The sequence below is a fragment of the Crocuta crocuta genome, unplaced genomic scaffold (genome assembly GCF_008692635.1).
Source record: "Crocuta crocuta isolate KB4526 unplaced genomic scaffold, BGI_CrCroc_1.0 scaffold52, whole genome shotgun sequence".
NCBI lineage: Eukaryota > Metazoa > Chordata > Mammalia > Carnivora > Hyaenidae > Crocuta > Crocuta crocuta.
In genome coordinates, this window is record NW_027528617.1 from 2,008,775 (window position 1) to 2,029,325 (window position 20,551).

The following is a 20,551-nucleotide window of genomic DNA, read 5'->3' on the forward strand; positions in this document are numbered from 1 at the left end:
TTACAGAGAAAACGTGTCAGATGAGTTTCTTTTTTCTTTTTAAGTTTATTTACTTATTTTGAGAGACAGAGAGAGAGTGCAAGCAGGGGAGAGGCAGGGGAGAGAAAGGGAGAGAGAGAGAGAATCCCAAGCAGATTCCACACTGTCAACACAGAGCCTGATGTGGGTCTCCAACTTACAAACCATGAGTTCATGCCCTGAGCCGAAAACCCAAGATTCGGATGCTTAACCAACTGAGCCATCCACACGCACCTTGATAGATGTTTCTTTCACATATTAGTCATTGTGCTGTTCATTACGAGTTCAACGCTAATGGATCAACAATATATATTAATGTCTTTAAATGGAAACACAGATAAAAACAAGATTTTGATCAGGTGATGAAAATGCTTTGGCCAGAGGTTTGAAGGAAACTACCCCGAAAAGCAATGATCATTTGTCACTAATTCAGTGCTTACATTGATTTTACAGAATATAACTACCACAAGTAAGAAGAATCAAATGTAATTTTCTTTTCAACTTGATAGGAAAAAAGATTTCTTAAAGCTAAATTCTATAATTCCCAAATCTTCATGTTAGGGATTTATACCCTTACATTACATAATTATATCTACTCCTTCTTATTTTTCATTACAATTTCTTCTTTCTTTTTAATTTTTAGAAAACAAACTGTCAACTGCCATCAAACAACTACATTTTAAGAAACGTATCAGGGGTGCCTGGGTAGCTGAATTGGTTAAGCTGGCTGACTCTTGGGTTTGGCTCAGGTCATGATCTCAGTTTGTGAGTTTGAGCCCCTGCTTGGGATTCTGTCTCCTCTTTCTGTTCCTCCCATACTTGTGCCTTCTCTCCCACTTTCTCTCACTCACATAAACAAACAAACGAATAAATAAAACTTTAAGAAACATATTAGTACATACAACAATTTATTCCTATTTTTCTCTGGAACCCGTGAGATATTCAAATAAGATTTCAATTTTAACTTTTCCTTGAGTATCATAAAGTACATTGTTCATTCACATTCATGTATATAATATTTACTAATATGTTCTATAATAGTTTTTCTTTAAAAAAATGTTGCTGTTGGCAACATACTATAAGCAAAGTCAGAAGACCAACACCATACTGAAAGAAAATATCTGCAACATATATCATAAAGGGCTATTATCTCTAATATATAAAGAACCCTTACAAATCAATGAGAATAAAAAGAACAACATCCATTAAAAATCTGAACAAAAGGGTAGAAAAGTTCATGAAAAAAGATATATAAATGATACTCAAACATATGAAAAGATGCTCAATTTTACTTGTAGTAAGAGAAATGCAAATTTATACTGAAATGCCACTTCTCATCTATTAGATCAGTAAAAAGTCAAAGGCTGGGCAACATACTATATTGGCAAGACTGGAGAAATAAGCACTCTCATACATTACTGATAGAGGTAAAAAATGGAGGGAATTTTGAAGTATTTAATAAAGTCATGCATTTACTCAGCAAACCTACTAGGAATCTGCCCTGAAGACACACCTCAAACAATACGCAACAAACACACAAACACAAACATACACACACATACATACACATACATATACATGGTTATGTATTGTCACATTATTTGTAATAGCAAAGTATTGGAGACAGGTTGAATAAATGATGGTTTATCCACACAGTGGAATATTATAGAGATATAAACAAATAAAATGAGGATGTGTCCTATGAATTGATATGAAGTGATTTCTAGAATATTTTAAGTGAAAAGTAGGCACTAAAGAATATATAGACTTGGGGCGCCTGGGTGGCTTAGTCGGTTGAGCGTCCGACTTTCGCTTAGGTCATGATCTCGCGGTTCGTGGGTTCCAGCCCCGCGTCGGGCTCTGTGCTGACTGCCAGCTCAGAGCCTGGAGCCTGTTTCTGAGTCTGTGACTCCCTCTCTCTCTGACCTTCCCCTGCTCACACTGTCTCTCTCCTAGAAATAAAAATAAAAATATTTTAAAAAAATTAAAAAAAAAAAAAGAATAAATAGACTTTATTATCTTTGTTGAATGGGTGGCAGGACAAGAACTTAAACATAAAGCTATTTATTTTTGCAAAAACAAACACAGGTATGATATATTGGTTACGTATAGCAGGTGAGTAACAACAGTATTAAAAGGCTTAAGGAAGGCATCTGAATTTATATTTTTATACAGCTTTGACTCTTGAACTAGGTTAATATTTTACATAGTCAGAAACAAAAATAAATCAACGAGGATGTGCAAAAAGCCCTCATAGTGAAATATAAACAATTATATTTACATCAAATGATAATATAATCACACAAAAGAAAAATAACTGAAGTAACTTTTGAACATAATACTCCAATTCTATATTCCCAGGATATATTCTAAAAAAACAAAACAAAAAAAAAAATCAAAGGATTTGTGAACTTCACAAATCTGTAAAGGTTTTTTTGTTGCTAGTAGTGATACTAGTATAACAATTTGGAAGCCATTTGATGTATATTGTAGAAATGAAGAAGTAAATGTACTGATGTCTTTGGGAACCAGGGAGGGCCCCTTCTTATTTTAGAAGAAATATAATCATGAAATGGAAGGACAGGAAAAACCCTGTGGTTTAGAACTGGAATTAGAGATATCAATATGAACTCATGATTATTTTTTAAAAGTATCTTCCAGTGGGGTATCTGGGTGGCTCAATTGGTTAAACATCTGACTTCAGCTCAGGTCATGATCCTACAGTTCACTGGCTTGAGTCCTGCTTTGGGTGAGAGTAAGCCCCACTTCTCTCCCTCTCTCGTTCTCAAAAAAAAAAAAAAATGTTTCTTCCAGCACATGTCTAAAACTGAATGACAGGAATGGATATTCACACACACATGGCTTATATATGCCTGTATATGCTTACATATGCACAAAATATTTCCAGAAGGATATTCTGGAAGGAAACTGGCTAATCTGAGGATTGGACTAAAGGACTACAATAGGAAGGTGCCTTACTTTTCACTATATTATCTTCTATTAGAATTGATTTTACCAAGTACATGTATTGCCTATTTAAATACTGTGTAATTCTTTTTTTAAGTTTATTTATTTTGAGAGAGAGAGAGAGAGAATGAGCAAGGGAGGGGCAGAGAGGGAGAGAGAATCCCAAACGCCTCTTGCACTGTCAGCACGGAGCCTTTGCAGGACTTGAACCCATGAACCGTGAGATTATGACCTGAGCCAAAATCAAGAGTTGGATGCTCAACCCTGAGCCACCCAGATGCCCCAATACTATGTAATTCTTTAATGTAGCCTCCAAAGCAAATATTTCTCATCCTTAAGAGTTATACAGAGAACAATCCAAAACAAACATGCCAATCTAACCTTCAGGACTGCTGTCTGGCTCATATGTCTGCAAAGTTCCTTGTTGTTTAAAGGCAGTATTTTTCTTTTTCAGTATTTCCAAGCCTTCTAAAGCTGTACTGTGTTCCGACAATGACTTTAAAAGGGAAATGTTATTTACTAATCCAGAGAGTTCTGAAGGATTTCTAGGAATATTCCTGCACTGTTTGGTTTCCCCAGCAGTTTCTACTTCAATATGATTATGGTCTATATTTCTAATCTCTCCCAAATCTTCAGATTCAGGAATATACACTTCTGTGTCTTTGAAAATTGGATGATTTTTTCCCAGAGGGTAAGATAAAGAATTAGAAACTTGAGTATATGATTTATCAAGTGCAATACATTCTTCTGAGTGATTCTGATGGACATTTAATTGTTGGATACTGATATCACTGCTAGAAGTTGACGGTAAAACCCATTCATCATTTTTGTCTAAATTACTTCCCATAATAAAAGGCTGAAGTTCATCCTGGTCTGAGAATAGGCTATTTTCAGGAGTCTGATTAGTGGCTATGTTTAAATGAGGAATATGTAAATTCAAGCTTACATCTTTAGATTTACTCAGTAGTGAAGCAGTATCATAGTTAACTCTCACTTTTTGAATAGATTTGCTAGCATCTCCATTATTATCTACATATACATCATCAGTCCACTCTAAGGATGAGTCAAAATCGCTTAATGTGTCACTATACTCCTCTATTTCTCTTTCAATATTTCCAGCTTTCCAAGGTTCTGTGTCAAAACCTTCATAAGCTTTATCACAAAACTGTGAAAGAAGAGTCTCTTTATTAGGAGATGTCTCTGTAGGTTTATCCCCAATGGATGTTAAGAGAGACAAATGTTCACTTGGACTTGGACTACTGTCATCAACGAAAGTTTCCTTTACACAACTCCCTGATTCCTGGGAAATGTTGTTGTTTTCCTGTGACTCCTCCTCAGTGTCACTGGTTTCAAAATTGTTCAGATTAAAAGTCACCTCCACAAGCGGCTGTGTTACATTGCTCATAGGTTTAGGAACACTATGAAGACTTTCCTTATCAGTATCACTTTCAGAAAGCATGTGGGGACAGTCATCAGAGACCTGAGAATTGTTACTTATAGAAGATTCAATCTGTAGATGTTCATATTCTGGCAGGAACGACACTGGCTGTCCGTACTCCTTTTCTGGAGTTCCACTTATATTTATTTCCTGAGTATTTTCTCTAATGAGAACTGATCCTTTTAGACATATCAGGCCATTTTCATTAACAGGTATATTATTATTGTTTTGAATGTCAGGTTCTGATAATAAGCCATCATTCTCTACATTGCTACAGGTAACTGGTACACGGTTGCCTTCACAGAATGAAGGAATTTCCAGTTTTACTTCCTGATCCCAAGATTGATCATTAGCATCTACTGGCTTCTTTTCATTATGCTTTTTACCCTCTTTAGCACATGTTTCAAATAACTGTACCTTTTCTTGTACCAAAAGATCTTTCAAATTTAAATTTATATTGTCTCCCTTGGGTTTCCTTTCTATATTATTTCCATCTTCGGTAGAAGAATGTACAGGTGAATTCTGGGAGGATAAATACATGGCCCATCGGCTTTTATTTCTCATGGCTTTTTCTGATGGATGCTGGTAGTGGAAACTTTCTGTGCTCTTCACTTCAGCACACTCCTCCTGTTCAATTATGCACTTTGGGTTAGTAGGAATGTTTACACTTCCTTGTAGTTGTATCTGAGGAAGATGTTCTGTAATCCCAGAATTTAGTTCCTTACACATAGTTGATTTGGACTTCAAAAGAGCTAATATCTGTGCTTTGCTTCTGATGTTTTGTGAAACTCCCAAACAGTGAGATGTCAAACCATCTTTTTTCAGGTCCTCATTGGTCTGTAAAGAATCTGAATGCTTATTTACAGAACAGACAGGAAAGCAAGAATAATTTTCTTCACACAGCATTTCTGGGTTACTCTTATAAGATGGAGTAGAGACAAATGAAGAAAAATGTAAGCCATTTGCTTCTCTTTTCTTGTAAGTGACAATGTTCTCAGGGTCTACTGGCATATTATTTATATCATTCTTGCCAGCAGTAGAAAACAAAGGAGGTGTGCTATACAAGGGAGAAAGAAAATTATGGCCAGGTTTCTTAGCCTCAAGTGATGCAGCTGATTCACCATTTTCCGTAATAATAATTTTCTTTGGCACTTGACGTGGTCCTTGAAAACCCTAAAAATATTAAAACAATTATTAGCTGTTCCATTATCTATGAAGAAAGTGTAAAATGAACTGGCTCAAAAAAAGGAAAGGAAAAAAAGGTAAAGTAATAAAGATATAAAATTTGCTAAATTAAAATGTTAACACCCATTTGTATTAAGATTTTTCTAATTAGGGTTTACTTCCCTACCTGAACATATATTAGGAAGTATTATTTTAATGATATAGAGTACAATAGCTTCAAATTCACTACTTCTTCGAATATGTAAAATATATTGATTTATTATTTTCAACAGAGAAACTTACAGTAAACTTCCTTTTTAAACCAGCGGGCTTGCATCCAAGGGACTGGCCAGAGGATGTATATCTCCTTGGACTTAACTCTGGTGCTTCTTTACTGACATTCTGTTTAATAGCTCTGCTTCCAGCAACTTTAACCTCCTCAACTGTGATTAAGTATCGATCACCTTCTAAGTCATCTCCAGGCTTCACCTAAATTTTAAACAATAAATTTTAAAAAACAAATAAGTTCTAAAACATAAATTTAAAATCATATAGATCTAATTATTTGATTGTGTTCCTGTGTTCCACTAGGTCACTAACACTACTAGCAAGACACAACAGATATTCGATAAATAATTGTTAAATGTAAAACTCAATAACTAAATCTTTATTATTATCTACTAGTTAATTACTGATAAGCACAAAAAAGAATAATACAACAAAACATTTTTCACCGATTTATTTATTTGATAATACACATATGAGACCCTTTTTGCATGCAGGAGATACAAAGACAAACAGGACAAGTACACACTCTCTGAAGAAGTTCACCAAGAACTAAACATAATTTTTAAAATTAGAGCTATTAAATATCAATTATATATCCTTATAAATTCATGTGAACTACCTACTCATAATTATCACAAATTAAATATTATTATATATTATTAATTGCTTAATCATAATCCAAAAAGCATTTTAATTACTTGAATAAACAAAATAGTTTTTAATGTTTATGTATTTTTGAGAGAGAGAGACAGAGCACAAGCAGGGGAAGGGCAGAGAGAGAGAGAGGCACAGAATCTGAAGCAGGCTCCAGGCTCTGAGCTGTCAGTACAGAGTCTGACGTGGGGCTTGAACCCACAAACCATGAGATCATGACCTCAGCTGAGGTTCGCTCAGTTGACTGAGCCACCCAGGTGCCTCATAAACAAAATATTTTTTAAAAAACAAAATAAGGGGTGCCTGGGTGGCTCAGATGGTTGAGTGTCAGACTTCAGTTCAAGTCATGATCTCACAGCTCGAGTTCAAGATGCACGCCGGGCTCTGTGCTGACAGCGGAGAGCCTGGAGTCTGCTTCAGATTCTGCATCTCCCTCTCTCTCTGCCCTTCCCCTGCTCACACTCTGTCTCTCTGTCTCTCAAAAATGAATAAATGTTAAAAAAAAAAATTAAAAAAAAAAACCAATCCCCAAAACATAGCACTTGCCACCATCTCTGCAGCATAAAAATAAGATTATTAAGCTGGTTGGTAAGACACAAAATCTGTGTCTTATCTCAGATAATGTGCTTAGTCTTTACTAATGAAATGATTTAAAATGAAATAATAACAGTAAGTTAGGCCCAATTAAGCATCTACTAAGACAGCGCTTTCCCTAGACCCTCTTTATGAGAAATATAAAAATACCACAACCACTATTAATGTCATGTAAAATTTAAAAAGATTTAACACTATGACCAAAATCAACACAATGTTAACAAGAATATGCATTTTAACACATTTGGAATCACCATACTAAACTGCTAAGCATTTTACATAAATTATTTTCTAATTTTTTGACCAACACAATGAAGTCTATGGTCTACATGTTATAAACAGTAGAGAAGTTAGACACAGAGATTAGTTAGAAAGCACTTGAAAGTGGGAAATGAATCCAGAATGACCAACTTTAATAGCCTTATTCTTTACACTGAAATATGCCTTTAGTCCCTTTTTTTCTCCAAAAGGGAAAAAGAGAATATTTGAGAAAATATTATAAATAGGAATAATTCCACAAAATATTTCCCACTATAGTTCTCAGCCTATCAAGACCAAGTAATAGAGTTAGGCTACAGGGTCACTTTCTGGGTTTAAATCCCAGTCCTACCACTGTAACTCTATGAATACAAGCAAGTTACTTAACCTTTCTGTACTGCACTCCTAAACTATAAAAATCACAGGGCTGTGTAAAGATTAAATGAAATAATATCTAAAAGATTTTAGCAGAGAGTACGGCTATTAACAAATGTTTAATAAGTACTAACTACAATTAATACTACATTAATACTAATGGTATTTAACAATATTCATAAAGGAAGTAAAGAGATTTTTTTAATTTAAATAACTTAAAAATAAGATAGAAACATTAAAATACCTCAAGGCACTTAAGAAATATACTCTCCAAACATTCTCCTTTGTCATCATATAAAATTGCCTGTATTAAAACAAAATATATGTTACACAGAATGTAATTCTGCTTTTCTTAAACATCTTCAATAAACAGCAAATCAAAAAGTGTTATATAAGTAACTCATATAATGAAATAATTACCCACTTTGTTTTGGACTAGAAAGTGTATCTATTTCAGGGCACCTGGGTGGCTCAGTCAGTTAAGTGTGTGATTTCAGCTCAGGTCATGATCTCATGGTTTGTGAGGTAGAGCCCACATTGGGCTTGCTGCTGTCAGTGCAGAGCCTGCTTTGGATCCTCTGTTCCCTCCCTCTCTCTCTGCCCCTCCCCAATTTGAGCACACACCTCTCTCTCTCTTTCAAAATAAATATTTTCAAAAAAAGAAAAAAAAGTGCATCTATTTCAAATGTTTCCTATGCAACTATTCAGTTCAAGAGAGCAAAGGTATACATATAAGGAATTCACAGTTAATCTCTATGAGAAGGATCTGGGACTTGAAAGAAAACAGAATTGGAATGCATCAGAGGGCAAAACAGGAGGCAAGCTGAGTAAAGAGATTACGACAATGGTGTGGCATGAAGGATCAGCAAGATGATCAGTGCTTGAATTAAGGCATCAGCACTGGGATAGACACTTGTTTATGGGGTGTAAGGAATAAAACTTGTTGAAGTAAGGCATATGTGAGAAAAAGGAAGCTAAGGTAATTATAACTTTCTGGCTTTTTCCTTGTGTCTCTAGCCATTTTTTATACCAGTTTCTCCACTAATCCCTTAAATACTTCTGTTCCCATCACTTTGGAAAATAGCTTGGTAGTTTCTTAAAAGGTTAAACATGAGATGCCACATGATCCAGCAATTCCACTCCTAGATACATATTACAGAGAAATGAAAACATAGATCTTCACAAAAAATTGCACACAAATGCTCATACGAACATTACACATAACAGCCAAAAAGTAGAAACAACTTATACATACACCAATTAAAGAATGGATAAATAAAATGTGACATATCCACACAATAGACTATTACTGAAAAATAAAAAGAATAAAGTATTGACATATACTTTAACATAGATGAACCTTGAAAACATGCTAAACGAAAGTAGTCATTCAATGAGAGAACACATATTATATAAGTCCATTCATGTGAGAAGTCCAGAATAGGCAAATCTATTGTGACAGTAAATTAGTGGTTGCTTAGGGCTGGGAGGTAGGTACTGAGTAGTGACCATTAATAGGAATGGGATTTCTTTTTGGGGTGACCAAAGGTCTAAAATTATATTATAGTAATGGTCAGCAGAATTCTGTGAATATATTAAGAAACATTAAACTGAATACCTTAAATGGGTGAATTGAAAAGTTTGTGAATTATATCTCAATATAACTCTTTAAAAAAGTGGTGTTTACAAAGGCCCTATCTTTCCCCCTCTATTCTTTACATTCTCTACTCCATCCTTTGGCGGTATCATCCACACAAACCAGATCATGTCATGCTTCTGTTCAAATCCTTCCAATGTCTCCATAGCTTCCAAAGAATAAGAACAAAAGTTCTTTCAATGACCAATAAGGCCTACATAATCCCCTTTATCTTCATTCTCACCCTTGCTCACCCTACTCCTTGTTGTTTGCCTAACACACTGGCCATACATATTCATTTAGTTTATTGGTCTGTTTCCTCCATGGTGTTTCCATGAAGTCAGGGATTTATGTGTTTTGTTCTCTCTGCATCCCCTAGAATAGTGTGTAACTCATTACAGGTGCTCAAAAAATATCTGTTAAATGAATAAATGAATGTATCCACTCCAGCATCTTCAAATATCCAAATGCCACATACCCCCAATCTATCTTTATCAGTGGTCCAGAACTTTCCTGAGTTCCAGGTCTGTAGAGCCAATTACTTAAATGTTCCTAGGACAGTACAAATTCAGTAAGTTCAAAAACTGGAACTCAAAATCCTAATTATTCCTCCTAAACTTTTTTTTTTTAGATATCCTATCTCAGAACCGTAACCACAGTACAAAAATCTGAAACTCATTATGGATTCTCCTCACCTTTCACATCCAAGACCTTAAGATTCTATAATATTTTCATAATTTCTCCCTCATCATCTTTTCTCTCTACTGTCATCGCTTGGTCAGATACCCATCACTTTTTGTCTATATATTCTTTAGTCTACAGCCTTCCTAACTCCAATCTTTCATCCTACACAGCATTAAAGTTATGATACACATTGCTGCCAAAGTGATCTTTCTAAACTAGAAACCTGATTATGTCACTCTTCAACTCATAATTCTTCACTGGCTCCTGAAGCAGAGAATACAAAGTCCTTCATTATATGACTCCTGTCTGCCTCTTTAGCTACGTTCTACAATTTCCCAATGAGTCCTTCATTCCATGTATATTTAATTGCTTATAGTTCACCAAGTGTTTAATATAGTTTCATAGCTCCATGTTATAGTTATGATACCATCTTTAGTTTCCCTCCCTCCAACCTATCAATTCTGTTTACAAAACAAAACAAATACTCAAAAAATATTCTTCATCTGGAAAGACTTCTCAGAACCAAAGTCAGACTTTGATATCTTTCCTTCGTACTCTCATAGACCCTAAGCATATCTCTTTACATATTATAATCTTATGTTCTTAGATAAAAGCTCCTTGAAGACAAAAACTATAATAACAGTTACCATTTACTGCATTTCTACAGTGTGCCAGGGATTTTGTTAAGAGATTTATACAGGGGCGCCTGGCTGGCTTAGTCGGTTAAGCGTCCGACTTTCGCTTAGGTCATGATCTCACGGTTTGTGGGTTCGAGCCCCGCGTCGGGGTCTGTGCTGACTGCCAGCTCAGAGCCTGGAGCCTATTTCAGAGTCTGTATCTCCCTCTCTTTCTGACCCTCCCCTGCTCATGCTGTCTCTCTCTCTCCTAAAAATAAATTTAAAAATGTTAAAAAAAAAAAAAGAGATTTATACATTTTTCTTATTTAATCCTCAAGACAACTTTATGAAAAGAAACTATAGGCCTTGAGAGGCTAAATAACCTGCCAAGATTACACATCTAATAAGTGAAGAATGAGGATTCAAACTAAGGGGTCTTTTTGACATTAACATGTCTTTTACATTGCCTTCATATGTCTTATTTAACTTTTCCCATTGCCTACCAGCAACATGTTTATTGAATGATGACTCAATTAATGGAAGATGAGTAACTGTGACAGTAAGCATTTGGATAGGTAGGGAAAAGGAAAAGGTAATACTAGCAAGAGAAAAGGTGCAAGCAGTGGCTTGGATTTGAGAACAAGAGTGTAATTTAGGATCTACTAACTTTCCTGGATTACAGAAAATCCCTGGGACTAACTTGAACTTTTGTTTTCCTACAATTTACCAATGCAAGGTATAAAAGGGCCATTCAATACACATGTGCTATAGATAAAGTTGGATAACACCACTAGCGTGACCTAATATTATAATTTTGTACCAGAAGACATGAAGGATATGCAGAATCTAATCAGATGTCTTTTTTGTTTTTTAATGTTTGTTTGTTTATTTTTAATGTTTATTTATTTTCAGAGAGAGAAACAGAACATGAACAGGGGAGGGGCAGAGAGAGAGGGAGACACAGAATCTGAAGCAGGCTCCAGGATCTAAGCTGTCAGCACAGAGCCCAACTTGGGGGCTAGAACTCTCAAGCCCTGAGTTCAAGATCTGAGCCAAAGTTGGATGCTCAACCGACTGAGCCACCCAGGTTCCCCAATGTTTATTTATTTTTGAGAGAGAGAGGCAGACAGACAGAACGTGAGCAGAGGACGAGCAGAGAGAGGGAGACACAGAATCTGAAGCAGGCTCCAGCCTCCGAGCTGTCAGTACAGAGCCCAGTGCAGGGCTCAACTCACAAACAGCGAGATCATGATCTGAACCAAAGTCAGACACTTAACCAACTAAACCACCCAGGTGTCCCAGATGCCTTTTTAATATAAGATAAAATCTATAATACATTGAAGACTTGGCCCAACCAAATAGGAAAACTATTAAATATATGTATATATGTAGAGAGAGATAAAATAGGTCAATCAGTGAATAGATTAGTTAGTTTAAGACAAATTATTTCAAAATAAAAATGAAGACAGGCATAGATATTCATCTATTCAAATTAAAAGAATTAGATAATTAGTGGCTGGTGCAGTCACTCTGGAAAACAGTATGGAAGTTCCTCAAAAAATTAAAAATACAACTACTCTACAACCCAGCAACTGCACTACTAGGTATTTATCCAAAGGATATAGGAGTACTGATTCGATGGGGCACATGCACCCCAATGTTTATAGCAGCACTATCAGTAACAGCCAAAGTATGGAAAGAGCCCAAATGTCCATCAATTGATGAATGGATAAAGAAGACGTGGTATACATATACAATGGAATATTACTTGGCAATCAAAAAGAATGAAATCTTGCCATTTGCAACAACATGGATTGAACTAGAGTGTACTATGCTAAACGAAATAAGTCAGTCAGAGAAAGATAAGTATCATATGCTTTCACTTATATGTGGAATTTAACAAACAAAACAGATGAACATAAAGGGAAGCAAAAATAAGATTAAAAACAGAGAGGGAGACTGACCTAAATACAAAGAAAACACAGGGCTGCTTGTGAGGTGTTGGGTGCTGGGATGAGCTAAATGGGTGATGAGAATTATGGAGGCCACTGATTGGAAGGAGAACTGGGTGCTATATGTAAGTTATGAATCACTAAATTCTAGTCCTAAAATCATTATTATACTATATGTTAATTAACTTGGATTTAAATGTAAAAAAATAAGGGCACCTGGGTGGCTCACTTGGCTGAACATCCAACTTCAGCTCAGGTCATGATCTCATGGTTAGTGAGTTCGATCCTCACATCATGCTCTGTGTTGACAGCTCAGAGCCTGGAGCCTGCTTTCGATTCCCTGTATCCTTCTCTCTCTGCCCTTCCCCCACTAATGCTCTGTTTCTTTCTCTCTCAAAAAGAAACATTAAAAAAAATTTTTAATAGGGGTGTCTGGGTAGCTCAGTCAGTTAAGCGTCTGACTTTGGTGCAGGTCATGATCTCATGGTTCATGGGTTCAGGCCCCGCGTTGGGCTCTGTGCTGAAAGATAAGAGCCTGGAGCCTGCTTTGGATTCTGTATCTCCCTCTCTCTCTCTGCCCCTTCCCCGGATCACACTGTTGCTCTCTGTCTCTCAAAAATAAATAAACGTTAAAAAAAATTAATAATAAAATAAAAATTAAAAAATAATAAAAGAATTAGATAATGCCATAACTTAAACCTAAGATATCAACCACGAGACCAACACTCTAAAGGGCATGGACATAGAGATCCTGTTGTTACTCCAACTAGACACAAGGTTCAACATATCCCTTAATGATGCTGGTAGGAGTTCAGTGATTATCTGTAACCCTAGGTCTCAAGTCTCAGCCTAGAATCTAATTAGTAACTTCTGCTCACCGATATAACTTCAATTTACTTGGGACAGTAACATTTTTATTTAAAGTTTATTTATTTGTTTGTTTGCTTATTTTTTAGTAATCTCTACACTCAATGGGCTCAAACTCACAATTCACAACCCTGAGATCAAGAGTCACATGCTTTATGGACTGAGACAGCCAAGTGCCTCTAAATTTTTTTTTAACTATCGAAAAGTGCCTTTTAACTCCTGAAACATTTAGAACTGGATAGTGAGAAGGCCGTAAATCAAACCAAAAATATCAATGCTTTTGATTTAAGATCATGAATAGGTTTTAGTAATTATGCAACCAATGATTTTGAAGTATCTGTTATTTTAATTTTCAAAAATTATTTTTTACTTTAAAAAGTAATTGTAGGGGCGCCTGGGTGGCTTAGTCGGTTGGGCGTCCGACTTTCGCTTAGGTCATGATCTCGCGGTTCGTGGGTTCGAGCCCCGCGTCAGGGTCTGTGCTGACTGCCAGCTCAGAGCCTGGAGCCTATTTCAGGGTCTGTATCTCCCTCTCTTTCTGACCCTCCCCTGCTCACTCTGTCTCTCTCTCTGTCTCTTAGAAATAAATGAAAATATTAAAAAAAAAAAGAGGACATATATAAAATTAAAAACAACTTAAAAAAAGTACTTGTAATGTTTGAATTTGCATGTTATCTACGATTAGACAGACTATACATTTATGATTCCAAATGTGTAACTAAGGAATTCATTTTGGATATGTGGCTTTTATTATTTTTTTAACTTTGAGAGAGAGAGAAAGAGAGAGAGACAGAATGCAAGCAGGGGAGAGGAGCAGAGAGAAAGAGAGTCTTTTTTTTTTTTCACACTTACTTATTTTTGAGAGACAGAGAGAGACAGAATATGAGCAGGGGAGGGGCAGAGAGAGGAGACACAGAATCTGAAGCAAGCTCCAAGCTCTGAGCTCTAATGAGTCGCGGGGTTTGAACTCATAAACCGTGACATCATGACCTGAGCCAAAGTCTGATACTTAACTGACTGAGCCACCCAAGCGGCCCAAGAGAATCTTTTTTTAAATTTTTTAAAAAAATTTATTATTGAGACAGAGAGAAACAGAGCATGAGCGGGCGAGGGGCAGAGAGAGAGAGAGAGAGACACAGAATCCAAAGCAGGCTCCAGGCTCTGAGCTGTCAGCACAGACTCAAACCCACGAGCTGTGGGATCATGACCTGAGCCGAAGTTAGACACTTAACCTACTGAGCCACCCAGGAGCCTCGAGAAAGAGAATCTTAAGCAGGCTCCATGCTCAGCACAGAGCTCAACATGGGGCTGATCCTACAGCCCTGACATCATGGCCTGAGCTGAAATCAAGAGTTGGATTATCAAATGAGACACCCAGGTCCCCCAGATATGTGACTTTTTAATTGAAAGAGATGGCTAACTTAATTTTACTAAGTTTATAAACAGTATTAGAATATTTACAAAGCTTTAAGAATAACAATATTTATGTTTAAGTTACTAGATATACTAGAAGGATTTAAGCAATTGGGAGGTTTTTGTTTGTTTGGGCAACTACAACGCTAAAGAAAGAAAATCAAAGGCACCTGGCTGGCTCAATTAATACAGCATGCAACTCTTTTTTTCTTTTAGTTTATTTTTTATTTTTTATTATTATTTTGTTTTTTATTTGAAAGACAGAGAGAGCATGAGCTGGGGAGAGGCACAGAGGGAGGGAGGGAGAGAATCCCAAGCAGGCTCTGCACTGAATGTGGAGCCCAAGGGAGGACTTGATCCTACAACCCTGGCATCGTGACCTGAGCTGAAATCAAGAGTTAATTGCTCAACCAACTCAGCCACCCAGGTGCCCCAGGATGCAACTCTTGATCTTGGAGTCATGAGTTTGAGCCCCACATTGGATGTAGAGATTACTTTAAAGACAAAAAAAGAAAGAGAGAAAGAGAGAAAGAAAGAAAGAAAAGAAAAGAAAAGAAAAGAAAAGAAAAGAAAAGAAAAGAAAAGAAAAGAAAAGAAAGAAGGAAGAAGAGAAAGAGAGAGAGAAAGAAAGAGAGAGAGAGAGAGACGCCTGGCTTGCTCAGTAGGAGTATCTGATTCTTGATCTCAGGGTTATGGATTTGAGCTCCATGTTGGGTGTAGATTACTTAAAAACAAAATCTTTAAAAAAAAAATTTGTAAATTTAAAATATTTAATGGTATGTTGTTAATAGACCGATAATTAAAAGGATCCAGTTTGTTCAACTTAAGTTGACTGAACATTAAACTCACTGAACATTAGTTAATAGGATGTATAAGTTGAACTTAAAGGTTTAAAGGAAAACTATTTTTTCTTTTAATTTTATTTTAACTAATTGTTAATTCAAAAATAATAAGTAGCCTTTCTACATTAAAAAGCTTCCCTGACTGATACTTTCACAGTGATAAATATGTAGAATAAGGACAGAATATGGAGATCTTTAACTGCTAACTGAGAAGTATGACTCCTAACTTTTATCAATTCAACTGTGATAGAGGTGTTTTTTGTTTTTAACTTGTAATATCAAGGGAGACAGTAGAATGAATGGTTAGGATATGAGCTCTGCAGCCAAAAAGCTGCATATTATGACTTCACTTTCTAGCTGTGAGATCTGTGGACAAGTTACTTCACCTTTCTGTGCTTCAGTTTCATCCTTAGTAAAATAAAGATAAAAATAATATCTAATAGTGGATTTATGTAGACTAAGTAAGTTGACACATTTAAAGCATGTGGGGCACCTAGTAAGCAGTTAAAAATATAAATTTTTTTTTAATGTTTCATTTATTTTTGAGAGAGAGACAGCGTGAGCAGGGGAGGGTCAGAAAGAGAGGAAGACACAGAATCTGAAACAGGCTCCAGGCTCTGAGCTAGCTGTCAGTACAGAGCCCGATGTGGGGTTCGAACCCACGAACTGTGAGATCGTGACCTGAGACGAAGTCAGACGCTTAACCGACTGAGCCACCCAGGCGCCCCAAAACTATAAATTTTTTAAAAATCCATCTAGGTGGCGTCTGGGTGGCTCAGTCGGTAGAGCATCGTACTTCGCCTCAGGCCATGATCTCGTGGTTTGTGGGTTCGAGCCCTGTATCAGGCTCTAAGCCTGGAGCCCACTTCAGATTCTGTGTCTCCCTCTCTGCCCCTCACCTGCTTGCACTGTCTCTCTCTCTCTCTCTCTCTCTCTCTCTCTGACCCTCCCCTGCTCATGCTGTCTCTCTCTCAGAAATAAATAAAACATTAAAAAAAAATTTTTTTTAATTCTTTTAATCCATCTGGGAAGGGGGGGTGAAGGGACAAAATGGATGAAGGAAGTCAAAAGATACAAAATTCTATTTATAAAAATAAGTAATGTACAGCATGGTGACCATAATTAATACTACCATATTGTATATTTTAAAGTTGCTAAAAGTAAATCTTCAAAGAACTCATCACAAAAAATAAAAGAAAAAAATATTTCTAACTATATATGGTGACAGACGGTAAACTATACTATGATCATTTTGCAATGTATATGAATATCAAATCATTACACTGTATACTTGAAACTAACATAATGTTAAACGTCAATTACACCTCAATAAAAAAATAAACAAATAGAGCAGATTGCTTTATTGGGTGGGCTTCATTCGATCAGGGAAGAACTGAAGAGAAAAAGCTTGAGTAAGAAAAAACTCCTCCTGCCTGACTATCTCTGAGCCTAGACATGAATGCTCTCCTGCCTTTTGACTCAGACTGAAGTACTGGCTCTTCCTCAGTCTCAAACCTTCCAACATTTATACTGAAACTACACTATTGGCTTTCCTGGGTCTCCATCTTACCAACTATAGATCTTGGGAATTGTCAGCTTTCACAATCACATGATCCAATTCCTTAGAATAAATCTCTTTTCTCTCTTTCTCTCTCTCTACACACACACACACACACACACACACACACACACACACACACAGAAAGACAGGGATTAAAGGGAGAGGAGGAAAGATTTATATATCTGTATGTATTTCTTTATAAGTACACATAAGACTGAGTCCTAAGGAAAAATTTAAAGTTTCAGAAGAGAATGTGCCCACAGAAAATACTTAGACATCAGTAAGCAATGTCAGGAAAGTGTGGTGTCACAGAAGTCAAATGAAGAGGTATTGTGAAGAATGGAGGAGCCAAGAGTATTGCATAAGGTTGTAAGAACTGGTAAAAGAATATTACACTTTGGCAGATGGAGATCCTTGAGCGTGAGAAAAGAAACCTATAGAAGGATCACCATATCTAGTAAAGTGAAAGATTACCCTAATAAATAATTCTCTCAAGACTGGTTGGTTCATATCACAATCAAAGATTGAAAGAAAACATGAAAATAAAGAGTACTCTATACATAATTTTAAAAATCGGCAACTTTTCTAAAATGGTGTGTCCACCTTGTACATAGCATTTCACTGTATTACCATGTTAGAAATAGATCTTAATATAATTTTTTGTATCATTAAACTCATTGCCTGCAAAGAAAGTGCCAAAATTCCTAAAAAGTTTTATAGAAAATCTATTTCAAATTTTAAAAATTAAAACAAATTCAAAAATACTTACTGAACTTTTATAATGCACAAATTAATCACAGTGATCATTTGACCGCTTCTGTTTTCATATTGTTTCAGTTTATGGACAAATTTAACATTCTTTCATCTAGTCTTTTTAATAATCAAAAGTGAAGAATCTAGCTCTTGGCTTTTTTTGTAGTCAACTGCTTTGTACTTACTTTGTTTCCCAAGTGAGTGATCTTCAGAGTTCCATCTTGCCACACTTTTGATTTCTTCATTTTTTGGTGAGTATACAGTACCTTATTTCCAAAAGTACAAAAGAAATGGTTTCCTTTTACATGTATTAAATGTTATATATTTTTATACCCTTCCTACAAAAAATATTTAGACATCTTTTATCAAAACAAAAGACATCATAATAATAACAACAAAACAACAGGGTGTCTGGTTGATTCAGTTGATACAGCAGACAACTGGGCAGTGTGAATTCAAGCCCAACACTGGGCATAGAGCTTACATTAAAAAAAATAGTAATAATAAATAACAACAAAACATCAATTTTAAAAACAGAAACTTGGTAGTAAAAGTCAAGGTAGGGAAGAAAGGAGAAATAAAATCTAAGGAGGAAACTAAAAAGGCAACTGAACAATTTTGAGGGGCACCTGGGTGGCAGAGTCACGTAAGCATCCAACTCTTGATTTCAGCTTAGGTCATGATCCCAGCGTTGTGGGAATGAGACCCAAATTGGGCTCTCTGCTGAGTGTGGAACCTGCTTAGGATTCTCTCCCCTCTGCCCCCGTCCCTCTCCCCGGCTCGCATGCATGCTTATACACTGTCTCAAAAAAAACAATAATAACAATGATAATTTTGAGTTTCTCAGTCATCAGCGGGAAGGGAAATATTTGTTAAGTTATACATAAGTCATGGTCTGTGCTCAAAATGTAGTCAAAAGACTCCTAGAAGTCCCCAAGACCTTTTCAGGGGTCTGTGAGGTCAAAACTATTTTCGTGATGGTATCTGCCTTTTCTCTCATTTTTTAGAGCATACACAATGGAGTCTCCCAGGGTTATGTATATGCAATGCTGCAAGACTCAATTTCAGACTGAATGCAGAGGCAGATCTGAGAATCTAGCAGACTTCTATTAAGTCAACTGTTAGGAGGATTTGCAAAAAATGTACAGCAATGCTACTCTTTTCAATGTGTCTTCTTCTGTTGTTGTTTTGGAAAATATAGCTATTTGTATTTTTAAAAAAGATGATTTATGTTCAATGTAATATATTATTTTTAATGAATTAACAAAGAGTTTTTAAATTTGTTCCAATTTCCCATATGAAAGACATCAATAGACATAAGCTCCATAATCAAAAATTCTCTGGGGTCCTCCATAATTTTTTAGAGCATAAAAGGATCCTAAGACTAAACACTTTAAGAGTCACTAATCTAGGGGCGCCTGGGTGGCTTAGTCGGTTAAGCGTCCGACTTTCGCTTAGGTCATGATCTCGCGGTTCGTGGGTTCGAGCCCCGCGTCAGGGTCTGTGCTGACTGCCAGCTCAGAGCCTGGAGCCTGCTTCAGTCTGTGACTCCCTCTCTCTCTGACCCTCCCCTGCTCACGCTATCTCTCTCTCTCTCTCCTAGAAATAAGTAAAACATTAAAAAAAAAATTAAAAAAAAAAAAAGAATCACTAATCTAGATAGAAGAGGCCTGCCAATTCTTCAAAAGAAATTATTTCCTGGTCCTAACAAAATGCTTACAAAGTGTTTGTTCTAGAGGATTCTGTATAATAAACCTGAATAGTAGGCAAAAGACAGGGTTGCCAGGTAAGACATAAGGCAATATTTGAGACATGGATACTTATACCAAAAAGTTATTCACTGTTTATCTGATATTCAAATTTAACTAAGTGTCTTGCTTTTAGGTTCTGAGGTTGTTTGTTAAATCTGTCAGCCCTATGGATGTGGGGGGGAGGGGGGATGGGCATGGAGGAGGACACTTATGGGGATGAGCACTGAGNTGTAGAGATTACCTGAAAATAAAATCTTAAAAAATAATGATAATAAAATAAAGAAGATTTTAAAAAAAGAAAAAAGGAAATAGTGAAAACTGGTAAGACTCACAATAAATTCCTGGCTGTCCATTATTTCTTCCGAAATTATAAAACCAGGTAGGTCCAGAAAATAACCGTGGTTATTCAATTATTTATACCACCTAAAATGAAAACAAAGAACATTCAAGCCTGATGAAAAGAATAAATATCAAACACAACTGTTTTCCACAAACTCTTGACAGGAGAGAGAAATCTAAGAGTTCTAAGACTCTTAGAATTACCAAGGGAAACATAAGATATAATCAAGTTATCTGATACTAAGTGCATAATAAAAGAGTGACCCTACTCTGTGGAAAAATAATTTGCCAAGAAAAACTAAGAGAAAAGTAAGTAAAATATACAAAATAGTATGTTATAAAATACATAAAATAATAAGAATATTAATATATTAATATAT

General features: G+C 36.0%; 1 protein-coding gene across 1 annotated transcript in view; it reads right to left on the reverse strand.

Moving 5' to 3' along the window:
• The window catches only part of ZGRF1 (zinc finger GRF-type containing 1), an 88,401-nt gene that overhangs the window by 61,515 nt on the left and 6,335 nt on the right, over positions 1-20,551 (reverse strand). Inside the window, exons 2-7 of the mRNA XM_077754995.1 lie at positions 20,165-20,255; positions 18,267-18,347; positions 8,001-8,060; positions 5,891-6,076; positions 3,367-5,596; positions 1,918-1,970 (exon numbers count right to left, since the gene is read on the reverse strand). Coding sequence (XP_077611121.1) covers positions 1,918-1,970; positions 3,367-5,596; positions 5,891-6,076; positions 8,001-8,060; positions 18,267-18,347; positions 20,165-20,185 — 2,631 coding nt within the window. The 5' untranslated portion in view covers positions 20,186-20,255. The remainder of the gene's footprint in view (positions 1-1,917; positions 1,971-3,366; positions 5,597-5,890; positions 6,077-8,000; positions 8,061-18,266; positions 18,348-20,164; positions 20,256-20,551) is intronic.